The sequence below is a fragment of the Rattus norvegicus genome, chromosome 12 (genome assembly GCF_021556685.1).
Source record: "Rattus norvegicus strain SHRSP/BbbUtx chromosome 12, alternate assembly SHRSP_T2T, whole genome shotgun sequence".
NCBI lineage: Eukaryota > Metazoa > Chordata > Mammalia > Rodentia > Muridae > Rattus > Rattus norvegicus.
Genome location: NC_141545.1, coordinates 21,895,474 through 21,911,070, shown reverse-complemented (window position 1 = coordinate 21,911,070; position 15,597 = coordinate 21,895,474). Strand labels below are relative to the sequence as shown.

The 15,597-nt window shown below is 51.0% G+C and overlaps 2 protein-coding genes across 8 annotated transcripts in view; one reads left to right on the top strand and one right to left on the bottom strand.

Annotated features, from left to right (window-relative positions):
- Chlsn (cholesin) overlaps positions 1 to 15,597 on the bottom strand; it is a 103,234-nt gene that overhangs the window by 63,862 nt on the left and 23,775 nt on the right.
- On the top strand, positions 3,321 to 8,023 carry Gper1 (G protein-coupled estrogen receptor 1). 3 transcript variants are annotated; one of them, XM_087577656.1, is made up of 3 exons: positions 3,321 to 3,514; positions 4,022 to 4,149; positions 5,846 to 8,023. In XM_087577656.1, exon 3 carries the CDS (start codon positions 6,072 to 6,074, stop codon positions 7,197 to 7,199), a length of 1,128 nt encoding a protein of 375 aa, XP_087433782.1. In that variant the 5' UTR covers positions 3,321 to 3,514; positions 4,022 to 4,149; positions 5,846 to 6,071; the 3' UTR covers positions 7,200 to 8,023.

Sequence of the window (15,597 nt, the reverse complement as noted above, 5' to 3'; positions counted from 1 at the left end):
TGGGAGCAATCCTACAAACGCTTCTGATTGTCAGAGTGTCTCCCCAGTTGGGACCCAAGGAAGACCAACTGTCTAAGAGGTGGGGTGGCCTCACTGATGAAAGGAAGCTACCTGCCTCACTCCCAAGAAAGCAGAACATCTGTGTGTCCAATCTGCAACCATGGGCCACGTATGTCCCGGAATAGCTATGAATGTACCAAACACACTTGTAGACAATTACAATGTCAAAAGGCCTTTGCAGGGGGCTGTCTTATGTCGCACCCATGCTCCAGATGACCACCGAGGAGTAGGAAGGAAGGAGCTGAGCGATGCTGCACACTGGCCATGCTCAGACTCTGGGGTCATGTCCCCCAAGGACTCTGACTGTCAGGCAAGAGGTGACCCTAGACCCATGAGGTGCTGGGGCTGGTCTGTGCTGTGGAAGAGGCAAGAAGACCAAGAGAGAGAAATATAAGTGGGGTGTGTGTGTGTGTGTGTGTGTGTGTGTGTGTGTGTGTGTGTCTCCATGACTGGCGGGACGATCCCTGATGGCACTCTGGATCCTGATACCAGGGGCTTTGAAGCATGACTGGGCTATGTGCTGAAGAGCTCCTGTGAGGGCTCATGAAGGCTTTACATGACAGCATCTGCTCCCTATAGACGATCCAATACTGTCTGTATCTGGAACAGGTGTGGCCTGTCACACTGAACTTCCTCTCCAGTCTTTCCCTTTAGCCTCGAGTCATACGTGTGATGTGAACTGGGCAGCCCGAGTCCTGCCTGCCATGCTACACCAGCCAGTGTAGGAACTTCAAACACAGCACCATTATAAACAACTGTAGACTTATGTACCAAACATATATTGCCAAACCCACACAGACATCAAACGCACGAGGGGGCAAGCAGATCGGGAAGGACATGAGCAGGCTGGTACGAGGACAAGGACCCTGGTCCAGACTTAGCCACTGGCCCTGTCTTCACTTGCAAATGTTCATGCTGTATCCCTCGGGTTCTGTCCTCCTTCAAGAAGCCAAGCCCAGAGGTAGCCTTGCTCTGAGGGAGGGATCCTGAGACTCTGTTATGGGAGAGTAAAGAGGAAGCCCTCACCACTGCGCTGACAGAATCTTCAAGGCCTCTCTCATCCCTTACCCATATGAAAACCTACGAAGGTCAGAAGGCAGACATCCCCTCTGCCTGGGTTCTGTTGTGTCTCTTAACGGAGTGGTAGCCTAGACAGGATGTATATTAAAGGGAAGGCTGGGCTCAGTGGAAGATGCTCTCCTAAAACTTCACCTGCCAATCCTGCACCTGTGCATGATGTCAGAGCATCTGCGGGATTCCGCAGGAACCCAGAAGGCAGCGAGGGCCTCTCAGTGCTCCAGCACCATGGAACCTGAGCTTGGCTTGCAAGAGTGGGATTTCTAAGGGAGCGGCTATTTTTAAGTGGCACGCCTTGGCTATTTCAAGGCTTGGGTTTCTGTTTTATTTATTTAATTCAAAAGGAAGCTGTGTTTTCTCATGATTTGTTTCTTTCAGGATGGTGTTGCAGGCATTTTTTTTTTTTTTTAATGTTGACGCCATCCTGACTTGGTAAGCTGGACAAAAGATACTAAAGGACCAATGGGCTCTTTCCCTTGCTGCTCCCAAAAAAGTCAGGGCTTCTACAGCTCAAAGGGGTCCTGACTTAGTATTTTTCCATTAAAAATTTCATTTTTAATGGAACTCTGCTTAAAGATGTGTACATTTCCAAAAATACTGTCTCAAAGATTCTAAGCCAGCATCCTATAGAAACCCATCAAGTGTGTTTGCCACACACATAGGCACAGGGAAGAAGATCAATGTTTTCTAGAGAACACACACACACACACACACACACACACACACACACACACACAGCTATCTACATGCAGGTAACTGCTTCATTTTTTATAAATAAAAATATGTTATGTGTATGACTGTCTTATCAGCATGTGTGCCACCGGTGTGCCTGGTTCTCAGAGTCTGAGAGAGGGAGTTGGATCTCCTAGGTTCAGATTTACAGATGATGATGAGCCACCATATGGGTGCTGGGAATCGAACCTGTGTCCTCTTCAGGAGCAACAAATTTTAACTGCTGAGCCATCTCTGCAACCCAGTACCTGCTTCTTCCTGCTCCAGACAGCCTGCCTTTTAGGGAGCAGCCTGGGGTGGTTTCTGCAGTCCTCAGCCAGCAGAAGCATGCACTGTTCATGCTCAGAACACAAATGCCAGCTCAATGTACTCAATATCCCAGACTGCCAACCATCAAAAAGACAGCAAGAGAAAAGCACAGAGGTCTGCACTGAAGGAGAAGAGGGGGAACCCTGCCGGTCTCTTGCCAGCCAGCCTAGCTGTATTGGCGAGCTCTAGGCCAATGAGAGACCCTGCCTTAAAAAAACAAGGTGAACACAACAATAGCTAACAGAGGGTCTCTAACCTCCGCAACCACACACATTCATACATATATACATGAACATGTACTCATACTCAGATACAAAGAAGAGAGTACAAACGAGACCAATGAACTCTAAATTATCATGAGTACATAATAATTTGACTGGATGGCTCAGGTCAGAGCTGTTAGAGGTCTGATCATGTGGTGAAGCCCAGTTCCCCATGCTTGTCTCCACCCCCAGGGCAACAATTCTAAGCCCACCCCAGTGTTGTGGGTGAAACTCCAACAACCGGAAGGTGGGATGCTTGGGGATGGCAATAAGTCACAAGGCTGCTCAGCTCCCAGGGCCCTGGTCTCCCCAACCTTGGCTATACAAGGCCTAGAACGGGAAACAGAGAGAAGACAGGTGGTGGCTCACCTGACCCCTGGGCAGAGGGACACTACCCCCGGCTCACATTAAAGCAGAAAACCTACCTGATTCCTAACTTCTGAACAAAATGTCTGCTATTTGTGGACTGTATTTCCCGCTACAAGCATCCCTCGGAAAACTGTAGCTTACATTCGCTGTGTGACTGCTGCCCTACTATGCTGGTGGAGGAAACTCAGTGTTCAGTTTTAAAGCCAGCACCAGCTGAAATAACCAAGGGTATCATTGCGTCCACAAATGAGGAAGGATTCTTACCTAAAAGGTAAACAATATTACAATCCTTTCACACTTCAAGATAATTATGTCAGTGGGTGAAAAACAGCAGTCACCCTGGAAATGTCCATACAATACATGCCTAACAGGACCGTTTTCACTGTTTACATGTGGGAGGAAAAAACTGCCAGCAAAAAAATGGTTAATGCTGGCCTTAAAAGGAGGCTGGCCAGAGCCCAGTGAGTAGGCTTGGGAAGTCTATAAAGGAGGCGCTGTGCCAAGGGGGCCAGACACTGCGGGACAGCCACAGGCATCCACAGGCATGGTGAGCCTGCTCCCTTCCAGACCTGACACTCTTCTTTTCCTCTCCTGCTGTATCCCTGCTGGGCACCATCCCCAAGGTGCTACGAGTCCAGGGACAATCCCTGTGAGCAACCTCCAGAAGCACCTCCAGCAGATGGTTCAGTGACTCCATGGCCCAGGTAAGAGTCACATTTGTGGCCCAGGTTCCAGGTCTGCATCTGGCTGGGAACCTCTTGCTAAGGTGGGGAGGGAATGGTGGAGCAGGCACCCCGGGACAGCATGCTAGGTATGAGTGAGGCCGGGGCTCTGATCAAGCACAGGCAACAGCATGTCCATCTAGAGCTTGGTCACATTTGGGTCACATCTGTAACACCACAATGCTGGCACTCTTTGTCTGCCAAGGGAGTCCTAATGGCTTAGAACTGCTTCAGGGACAGGGACCTCCTAAGTCTGGCAAAAACCTAGCCTTGTTTCCCCAGATCTGGACACAAAACAGAAAATCAGGATACTAATATTGATCATTAGATTAAGAGAGCAGCAGTTGGGACCAAGGACAGAAGCCTGGGTGTCATTTCTGTCATGCACCCACCAGAACAGTTGATCAGATCTAGGGAGAAAGCCATCTGAGGGATTGTGGCCAAGCCTCATCATTCACACATTCTGAGTGAGTACTTTTAAATTTTCAGGTTTTGTTTGATTGTTTCAGCCCTGACTGGCCTCTAATTCACTACATAGACTAGGCTGGCCTTGAAACTTGGAGCTCCACTTTCCTCTGGTTCTTTTGTGCTGAAATTAAAGTATGTCCCAGGCCCAGGTATGTGATTGGAACTGGAAATGAAGGGAAACCCTCCACACTGTATTGGACTCAGAAAACCTGACTTATGGGGCTCAGATGGGCACTTCGGAGAAAGACGGGTTGGCCACCCACACCCACACATCCAAGGCAGGATGTGGCCACAGCAATGAGCTGCCCCTCCTTTCTTCTTCCCTTTATTTTAACGAAGCAGTATTTTGGGAGAGAAAAGTCAATTTAAACCTTTGGCTTGCTCTTGCTTCACCTCAAAAGCAAATACAATCACCACAAGAGAAGCAACAGAAATGCTGTGGTCCCTGGAGCCCATTCCAGGAGCACGGTGTTGTCCTGCCCTGCACTGGGATGGCAGCTGCACTGCCTGGGGCACTGCCGGGGGCAATATGGACACTGAGTAGCCTTCCTGGCTTCCACCCACAAGATGCCAACACCCATCTCCCACACAGTGACGCCCCAGGGTCTCCAGACACTGCCAGTGCCGCTGAGAACCTGGGTCACACCAGAGAACCCTGATGCAGAGTCATGCAGGCTAGGATCCATCCTCAGGGACAAATAAAACTCAGCTTCAAGGCTGCAGCGACAAAAATGCTGTATTTCACAGTAACTCGTGAAAAGGACAAAAAACGCTTTCCTTCCTTCTTCTCTCCTTTCTTTCTTATTCCTTGAGATTGGGGTCTCAGGCTGTTGCCAGGATAGTCTCAAACTCCTTCCTGTATTCCAGGGATCCTTCTGTATCATCCTTCAGAGTAGATGGGAGGACGAGGAATCTTCCCTACTGTTTAGAGAATTTGAGGACAGCCTGGACTAAGAGAGAGACCTTTCGTCAAAACCAGCCTATGAGGTGGGCGAGGGTGGCACACGCCTTTAATCCCAGCATTAAGGAGGCAGAGGCAGTGGGATCTCTGTGAGTTTGAGGCCAGCCTGGTCTACAGAGTTCCAGGACAGCCAGCTCCTGTCTCAGGAAGAAAACAATACAGCTGTACATATGCATTTGTGTGTGTGTGTGTGTGTGTGTGTGTGTGTGTGTGTGTGCGCGCGCGCGCGCGCGCGCGCGCGCGCGCGCATGTGAAGAGAGAAAGATACTAAAGGTGGAACCCACAGCTCTCTTGTGTGACAGGTAAATGCTTTACCACTGAGCTACATCCCAGTCCTCAAATAACAGTGTTTATTCTTCCCTTGTCTTTACTTCAGTCTTGGGGGGCAGGTGTTTACTCCTGGTGCTCACACTCCGGACCACCTCTAGTCAAAGAATAAAATTTCTCTTACCACTTACGGCAAGAGAAAAGGCAGCTCCCATCCTGTGGACTACCTTTGAGAAAGTCTGGGTTTTTCCCTTCCCATGTCACGTCTCTTCCCAACAGCTGCTGGAGTTAATGAGACTTCCTGTCTCGACAAACAGTAGTTTTCCTCAAACTCCCTCACCGCGCATTAACAGTATTTCATGAGCCCTCGATCTGATCGGTCCCACTGCACCTCCCATGATTCACAGACTGCCACCAACTGTGGGCGCCCTTAGGGGACAGAAAGGAACACTACCCTGACCATCTCTTCTGTTCCAGCTCAGGGGCACCCACCCCTTCAAGATGGCAAAAGCCAGAGTCCAGGCAGACCCTGTTCTCACTCGTGCACTACACCTGGCTTCTTCAGGGAGCTCAGGATTCTTGACGCTTACTTAGTCTTGCCCCGTCTGCCTCCACAGGTCCTCAGAAGGTAAGCAGGCAGCAGGCGTTCCTGCCCGGCACCAGCCCAGACGCCCTGTCTACCCTTCTGGTTTTCTGAGACAAACAGGCTCCCAGGACGATTCTTCCTGCCTCACGCATGCCTGGCTCACTTCCCAGGGAATCACCTTTGTGAAGATGGAGCTGTCACGTAAAACAGACTTCTGTGACCCTTTCAGCAAGTCCTGAAAGCTTCTACGGGAAGCCATGGCTGCAACTACTCCAGCACAAGATGTTGGCGTAGAGATCTACCTAGGTCCCGTGTGGCCAGCCCCTTCCAACAGCACCCCTCTGGCCCTCAACCTGTCCCTGGCGCTGCGGGAAGATGCCCCGGGGAACCTCACTGGGGACCTCTCTGAACATCAGCAATATGTGATCGCTCTCTTCCTCTCCTGCCTCTACACCATCTTCCTCTTCCCCATCGGCTTTGTGGGCAACATCCTCATCTTGGTGGTGAACATCAGCTTCCGGGAGAAGATGACTATCCCAGACCTGTACTTCATCAACCTGGCAGCGGCCGACCTCATCCTGGTGGCCGACTCCCTGATCGAGGTGTTCAACCTGGACGAGCAGTACTACGATATCGCCGTGCTCTGCACCTTCATGTCCCTCTTCCTGCAGATCAACATGTACAGCAGCGTCTTCTTCCTCACCTGGATGAGCTTCGACAGGTACCTGGCGCTGGCCAAAGCCATGCGCTGTGGCCTCTTCCGCACCAAGCACCACGCGCGGCTCAGCTGTGGCCTCATCTGGATGGCCTCAGTGTCCGCCACGCTGGTGCCCTTCACGGCCGTGCATCTGCGGCACACCGAGGAGGCCTGCTTCTGCTTTGCCGATGTCAGGGAGGTGCAGTGGCTGGAGGTCACGCTGGGCTTCATTGTGCCCTTCGCCATCATCGGCCTGTGCTATTCCCTCATCGTGCGGGCCCTCATCCGGGCCCACAGGCATCGTGGCCTGCGCCCACGCAGGCAGAAAGCCCTGAGGATGATCTTCGCAGTGGTCCTTGTCTTCTTCATCTGCTGGCTGCCGGAGAACGTCTTCATCAGCGTCCACCTACTGCAGTGGGCGCAGCCAGGGGACACTCCCTGCAAGCAGTCTTTCCGTCATGCCTACCCCTTGACAGGCCACATAGTCAACCTGGCAGCCTTCTCCAACAGCTGCCTGAATCCCCTCATCTATAGCTTCCTGGGAGAGACCTTCAGGGACAAGCTCAGGCTGTATGTGGCGCAGAAGACGAGCCTGCCAGCTCTCAACCGCTTCTGCCATGCCACGCTCAAGGCAGTCATACCAGACAGCACGGAGCAGTCAGATGTCAAGTTCAGCAGTGCTGTATGAGAGGTACCTCCTAGAGGAAAACGGACAGGGGAGCAGGCGTGCCCAGGAGCTGCACACTCCTAGCACAGGTGGTGGGCGAGCTGAGCCATGTCATACTCTAAACCCCAGTGGCTAGGGGGAAATGTCACATGGCTGGGTCACCTCTGGGGCTGCTGGGATTCTTCCTGACTGCCCAGCTCATGGATACTGCCATCCAGATTCAAGGCAGTGGGCCACATGACATTGACCTCTGCCCTCAAAGGGCACCACGAAGGCCTGACGCTTGGTTTTCTTTCCATACCCTATGTTTCCAGAAGACAAGTCTGTTGTTGATTAAGTAACAGCCCAAAGGACAGGCCACCCTATGGCACTACCATGGTTATATCTTCTGTTACGTGTCTGCTACACGGAAGAGCCTAGAAACAGAGCATATGTACCAGACCCAAACTGGCTACGTTCCCTTTGCTTGTGACGTGTGATTGATCATGTACACTCTGTCCAGTGCAGCCAAAGCTAAGGACCCCAGAGCCTTCTTCCTGTCTTCCAGAAGGCTGTGAGGTCATCCCAGATGCCACTCCTAACTCCTCAGTGAACAGCATGTCTGAGCTGAGAAAGGCCCTTTAACAAACCACCTCCCTGCTCTGGGATGCTCCTCTCACAAAGCTTGTTTACAAAGGTGTTTGCCCTTCTGTGAAGGTGGAAGGAGACTGTGGGTGCTGCTGTGCAGGCTGCTGGGAATCCCATCATAAGACATTTGTCGGAAGGACTTGACTCCACAGAAAATAATACTGGGAACGGTGAGCTGTAAACGGATCTCATTAAAATGTAAAAAGAAAGAACAAGAACTAAGGATCGGGTATTCATTCAGTGTCTGTGAATAAAGAAAGGCTAGTCACAGGGCGATGGGCCATAGGGGCCGGGGTGCGGGAGAAAGTCACCCTAGTACAGTTAGCTGATTGCTAGCAAAAGAACACTATGCCCACAGCCTGACACACCTGAGTGCCATTCTGAGTTCTCTCCTATGTTCCAACAGCCCATCTATCTAGGCAGAGAGGCCTGGCACTTCTGAGATGGGGTGGGCCACATTCTTTGTTTCACCTGGCCAACAAACATGTCTTTCTTGTCACTTATGTTGACAGCCACACTTGGCCTCACTTAGGGGTCTGCAAAGGACAGCTATCTATCCCTAGAAGACTCTGGACTGGGAGACATGTCCAGGGCTGGGAGTTAAAGGGCCTGGGGCCAGGAGGCAGGGCCTCTGGTCCTGTATCACAGGACAAACTCAACCTCAACCTCCTGACCACCTGCCTGGGCAGCTGCCCGTGTCAAAAGACCCATGGCTCTGGGTGAGGACCCAGGGTCTCTGGACTCACATAGGAGCTGAGGCAGGGCCCTAGGGGAACATACAAGGTAATACGTAGGCTACAAAAATTACCCACTTTGTTGCTAAAGAATATGCTATTTTCTATTCAAACCTATGACCCTGCCTTTTTATTCTGATAAGATATATTTACGGATAAGATTAAATTTTTAAAAATCACGTGATATTTAAATGATTAAGTTAAATAAATATTAAAGATATTTAAGGATCTTTCCAGATACTCAAGAACAATATCTGGAAAGAGAACAGATGGTTCAGTGGACTTGGCAGAGAAAGGAGTCAGCCAAACTGCACAGGACACAGATTCCCTCTGTCTCGGTGTTTTGTCAGGCACAGCTTATGCAGGGTGGCGTGGCCGTCAGCCTGGAGTGCTGCATTCCCAGCTTTAGTGACCCTAAGTACAAGTCTTCAAGAACAAGAGCATTTGTCCCAACTGTTACCTGAGTCCCATGCAGGGCTGGCTTTCTACCTGGGTAGGACATGGGACACCTCCTCCAGGATGGTATCCATAAACCAACAGGTGAAGAACCCCCACGGGAAGTGGGCAGGTAAAGACCCTGGTGTGTGGCTGTCTTGCAGAGCCCTACAACTCAGGCAGAAGCCCTTGGCTCCACCCTAGCAAACCCAAGGAAGGCGTACATAGCTGATGCAGCCCTTGCATAATCTAGAGGGGTAAACTCTAAGACACTTTGGTCAGCAACCTCTAAGCCGCAAGTGCGCTCACGGTGCTCCTAGAGACAGGCACAAAGAAGGGCTTACAATGGAGGCTGAGAAGTGTGGCAGCAAACCCTGACAGGGTGACATCGTTGTAAACCTTTGGTTTAAATTGCCCTTTTGACCTCAGTGATTGACAGGAAAAGACCCTCCATTCCAAATCACAGAAAAGGGCAGCGCTGGGCTTCAACTCCTCGAATGTGCCTATGTGGGAGGCGTCTGTTGGCCATCCTCAGGCCAATGTGATGCGCAGATGCCAAGGCTTTCAGCTTTCACTAGGGAGGCAGCCAGGGCGTCAGAAAGAGAACAGAGCCCTGCACACACATCCCTCCATATTATAGAGAGGAAAACACTGGATGCTTGCAGTCTGTGAACACTCAAAACCATGGACAATAAAGGATGGGGCCAGGAACAGGACCTCAGCCTCCAGCGCAGCCCTCGGCAGCTCGGCAGCCTCAACAAGCAGCCAGAGACACAGACGGCAGCCGGGGGCCCCCCTTCCCTCTTTAGGGCTACAGCCCCAGGGCTGACAGTTACAACTACAGCTGCCCTTGTGGAAAGCCACCCTTGGGTTCTCTAGACAGCAGCAAAGTGGTCCATTGGGACTACTATGGTCCTAAGATCACACAGGACTGGCCCGCTCTTTGCCACATACAATATCACCTTCTATTTAAGGCTCCTGACCAGAGTCTTCTACCGACTAAGCTGTGGCAGGTTGGAGCCAGAGAGGGTTGGAACACAACTGCCTCCTCTATGCCTCAAAGCACACTTGCCATCTGCAAACGTAAGGAGAACTGCTCTTCACGTGGGTGGGGTGGGTGACAGACGTATATCCCCAAGTCCCAGGGCAAGGTGGCCAGAAGGATAAGTCAAGAAGGCTGGACTTAGGGGGCCAGGGCTGGGCAGAGTGGCTGGCTCTGAAAGGGCCCTGTGCAGCCCATTTGACCCCCCCTGAGAGTGTGTCCGGGAGCTGAGCTGAGGCTAACACAATTATTCTTGGCAGGAACACCAGAAGATAAAATCAAGGCGTTTTAATCGCACTGCTGTTTCCTGGTAACCTGGCTCACTTTGGCGTACAAATGTAGTTCAGACCCTAAGAAGGGGAGAGGCAGCTACCGTGGGCATGGAAAACCTGCTTAGAGCTGGAAACCATTCCATCACCTACTCAAACCTTACTAATGAGCTCCCCCTTGCACTCCAGCCCATCCGCCCTTCCGGCCCTGGTGAGCAAGGCCTAAGGTACAATTAATTATCTTCTCCTCGCTTTGGCGGGACAGAGGAGGCCAGCCACCTGGCTGCCCAGGAGAGGGCAACATAAAGGATAATCAGCAAGCCTGACAGCTCCCTCATCTTTTGGGGGCCTTTCCCGGAAAAGGCTTGTGCAGTGTCTCAGTATAGAGGTGCTTCTGCTGCCATTCTGAACACCACCAGCGCACCCAGGAGCGGCCTCCTCTTCACTCCTCCATAAGCAGATGTAAAATTCTGCCCCAGCTGTCTCTGCTCATCAGTGTGCAGTGTATGCAGGGCTGGGGACACGGGCTGGGAGTTGCACTCGCCTGTGCTGTGTGTGCATGTGTGGAGGCCAGAAGTTAATGCGGGATGTCTTGCCCTATCACACTTGGTGATAAAAATCCTATTTTTTTGAGGCAGACTCTCTCACTGAGCAATGATTCCAGGTATTTGCCTATATGCACACACATACATACAACATACACACAGACAGACACACAGACATACACACTCATGCACACACACACATACATACAACATACACACACAGACACAGACACACACACACATACATACACACACTCATGCACACATACACATGCACATACACACAACATACAGAGACACAGACACACATATACACACACACACACTCATGCACATACACACAACATACACACAGAGACAGAGACACAGACACACACTCATGCACACATACACACGCACATGCACACAACATACAGAGACACAGACACACAGACACACATATACACACACACACTCATGCACACACACAACATACACACAGAGACACAGACACACACACTCATGCACACATACACACACATACACACAACATACACAGAGACACAGACACACTCATGCACACACACACACTCATGCACACATACACACGCACATACACACAACATATACACAGAGACACAGACACACACACACAAGCCAGCGTTGAAGTTACAGGCACACACTACCATGCCTGGGTTGTAACTGGGTGATGGAGATTCAAATTCAGATTCTGTCTGGCCTCACTAATACTTTTTCTTAACACGTTTTTCGTGTGTGTGTGTGTGTGTGTGTGTGTGTGTGTGTGTGTGTGTAGGTCAAAGAATAACTTTTCAGAGTTGGCTCTCTCCTTCTACCAACTAGGTTCTTGGGATTGAGCTCAGGCTGTCGGCTTGGTGGCAAGACCCTGTACCCACTGAGCCATCTTGCTTCTAATGTGAGAATGGTCTACTATGGTCAGAATTGGCTCTGGCTAGCAATGGCTTCCCATGTAGTCAAACTTGAAAATGCCCAGTGCTGGGCTGGAAAGTTCAGGATACGTTCTACTCTTACAGAGGACCCTGGTCCCAGCACCCACATGGCAGTTCACAACCACCCATAACTCCAGTTCTAGGGGATCTTCTAGCCTCCGTGGATATCAGATACACGTGGTGCACAATACCACTTTTTGGTTCACAAACACGCATGCAGGCAAAACACTCACACACATAAAATAAATGTAAAACTAGAAGTGTTTAGTTTTAGGCTGGGACACGCTCAGTGGGTACAGTGCTGTCTAGGACCTAAAGACTCTGAGTTCTGTCCCCAGCACAGCACAGATTGGGCACTGTGGGATGTGCATGTAATCCCAGCACACTTGGAAGGTGGAGGCAGGAGGATTACAAGTTTGAGGCAAGCCTGGGGTACACGGTGAGAGTCTGTCAAAAAGCAAGCAAGCAAACAACAACAACAAACACACACACACACACACACACACAAAAAAAAACCCAAAGACAAACAAACAAAGACCCCACATGGTCCAGCAGGTTCATTGCAATTATAATTGTTACAGAGCCACATATACTTTTGAACGTGTAACTCTGAGGAAGTGTTCGGGATAAAATCATCTAGAGATTATAGCTGAAATGTCTAAGGGCTCCTTACCCGATCACAGAAGAAAAGCCGACTTGCCCTTGCCCCTTTAAGTCAGTCTCAGAGAGGACGGCACAGATCTCTACAAAATGCAGTGCTCACGAACGCTGCTACATTCTGCACTGAATTGAGCTGGGAGGTAAACATGAGTTCTGTGCATAGTTATTACAAACGGGTAGCAGAATTTTAAAGTCAGGATTTTTCTTTTAAAAAACAAAACTCTCGGCTGGGGATTTAGCTCAGTGGTAGAGCGCTTACCTAGGAAGCGCAAGGCTCTGGGTTCGGTCCCCAGCTCCGGGGGGAAAAAAAAAAACAAAACTCTCAAGCTGGAGAGATGGTTCAGTAGGAAAGGTACTTGTCTGTAAGCCCGACCACCTGAGTTCAATTCCCTGAATCCACATGGTGGAAGGAGGGTGCCACCTTCTAGAAGTTGTTCCTCTGGCCTCCATAGGAGCACTGCAGCATGCATGTGTGTGTGCCCTCGCGCACACACACGCACACACGCGCGCACACACACACACACACACACACACACACACAAATGGTAAGCATTAAAACCTCACTGATATATATGCCTTCAGCCTATTGGAAGGGTGGGGAACGGACTCCAAGCAAACCCCAGGAGATGTGTCTTCTTCAGTACCGGGGATGAATGCTGATGCTGGATCCAACTGAGCACACTGGGCTCCACTTGCTCAGAGTCTAGGACCAAAGGAGGGCAGCCACAGCAGCCTGGCCCCTCAGAGACCTGGCAGGTTCAGGGTGGGAGTGCTGGAACATGTAGTTCTCATCAAGAACAGCTCTGAGAGGACGGGGTCACATCCAGGACAGAGGAGATGGCCTAAGGGCCTCCCGTGGGCCAAACTGGGATGATTTGAGCATCAGGATAATTAAGAGGAATCAACAGTTACAGTTATAGACTATTAAAGAGCAGCCATGACTCCGTTCTAGTAATAACTGGATAAATATAACTCACAGAATAAATACAATGTAATTAGAGGCTGAGAATGAGCTGGAGCACAGGCACTGGGAGGAGGAGGAGGCAGGGTTCCAGCCTACGAGAAGAGCCGGCTGGCAGAAGAGGGGATCTGGAGTAAGACCAGCCCCTCAGGAGCCTTCCCCTAGGGCTTACTCATGTGACCACAAGCCCCCAGTTATGAACCCTGGGCCCTCAGTGAGGGGGTGAGACAGCTGCAAAGCCCAGCTTATTAGAGCAGGGAGCTCCCACAGGGCACATGGCACAGCCCCTCCCTCCCACGTGGCTACACTGGCATCACTGAGGAGAGGGAGTCGACACTCAGAGGAGCAGGGACACACACACCTGATCTAATCGTGAGCAAACGTCAGGAAACAAACCCCAAGTGGTGACAGGGAGCCAGCACACACTCCAAATCTCTATGATACAAGAGACGAGGACTGAGTGACAGTTCAAGGTCAAGTGAAAGGGGTGGAGAATGCAATATAAGATCCCTAGCCAGAAAGGGGTTGGGTGGGCACAGAGATCCCGGTGGGATAAACTACAATGAGGGAAAGATGTACCAGGCGAGGGGCTACACATCTGTAATTGCAGCACATGGGAGGGGGAGAGGAAGGTCAGGCATCCACGTGAAGCCTGGGCCATGTGAGACCCTGTCTCAAGTGAAAAAGAAACCAGAACTCTGCAAAGGCTTATTGGGGAAGATCTAAGGTTGTGTGCCAACGCCCGATTTCCTGAGCCTGCCTACCGGAGCGTGTACCGGGCTACTTCCCACTCCCTCAGCACCCACTGAGATGTCCAAAGGTAAAGAGGTTCTGCAGCTGGGAAGACGGCGCAGCCTAAGCACGAGGCCCTGCATTCATGTGAAAAGCCGAGCATTATTCACCTACCTGACCCAGGGCTGTAGGGGAAGGGACAGTAGGGTGGGAACTGGACAGAACAAGGAGAGGTGACACCTTGGTCAGCTCTCAGCTGGACTCCCCTTTACGGATTCGTCCTTCTCTGAAGGGCCATGCCACCCTCTGCCTGGCTCTGCTGTCCCTTCCCCTCAGAGGGGAGACACCCACACTGCTCCTACTTGCCATTAGCAGCTGCAAAGTGTGTTCTGAACAAGGGCAGGCTTAAGCCATCTGGAATCCTCCCAGCCGTCCTCCAGCATTTACTGGGAAGCTCCTAATTAAAGTTTTCTCTTCTCACTTGCTGCCTGGTAATTCCAGCTTTATTTTCTCTTTCACAGTGGGAAACTAATTATCCGGGGTGCCTTTCCACAGGCTTTTCAATTAAAAATGGGGAGGGGCTTCAGTAGAATTAAATGGAAGGCGGGTGGGCAGTCATCCTCGGCCTTCACTCAGAGAAAGCCAGTTCTCTGTCCTGGAGGACAGGCTCTACACCAGAGCACAGTGGCTCAGCCAGCCCAGCAGCCCAGGGCCTGGGGCCGACAGTCCAGTCACCACTGTCTAACAACTGCAGCAGCAGCAAGGTACAGAAAGGAAACACCAGTCACATGACTTACTCAGCAAGTCTGCTGCTTACGTGGGGACAAAGGCCATGGGGGCTTGGTGTGTGTGTGGAAGATGCATCGATCAACCAATAAGAGCAGCAGCGCTCCATACCCCTGGGAATGGCCAAAAACAAGAGGAAGTGGAACACGTCACCCTGGGGTGCTGCTACTTGTGGGAAGCCTAGCTCTCTTCTCAGACCAGAGAAAGGCAGACGTTAGTACTCTCTGGCTTCATCCTTCTGCACTGACAAGACCAGAAGTGGTAATGCATGGGAGGACTACAAGTTTGAGGTCAATCTGAGCTACATTGTAAGACCTACCTCAAAACAAGCAAAACAAGACAAACCCCCAGGACTTGAGTGGAACTAGGGAGACAGCTCTGTAGATAAAGTGCTTGCTTTGCAAGTCCAAGAGCCTGAGTTCGAGCCCAGAACCCACTTAAAACACCAGGCATGGGGGCCTACATTTGTAACCCTAGCACTGGAAAAGCAGAGACAAAAACTACACAGACAGGAGGCAGGGCTCATCCGGAAACTCCATCCTACCCATGTTCCCCCCACTCTGGGAAGACATCTATTTCTAAGGCGTCTCGCTCACAGGCACAGACCAAAGGGCTAGAGGCCTGGAGTGGGTTGGCATGTCCTCTGGGAATGAGTCCTGGGCAGAAGTTCAGGGCTGCTGA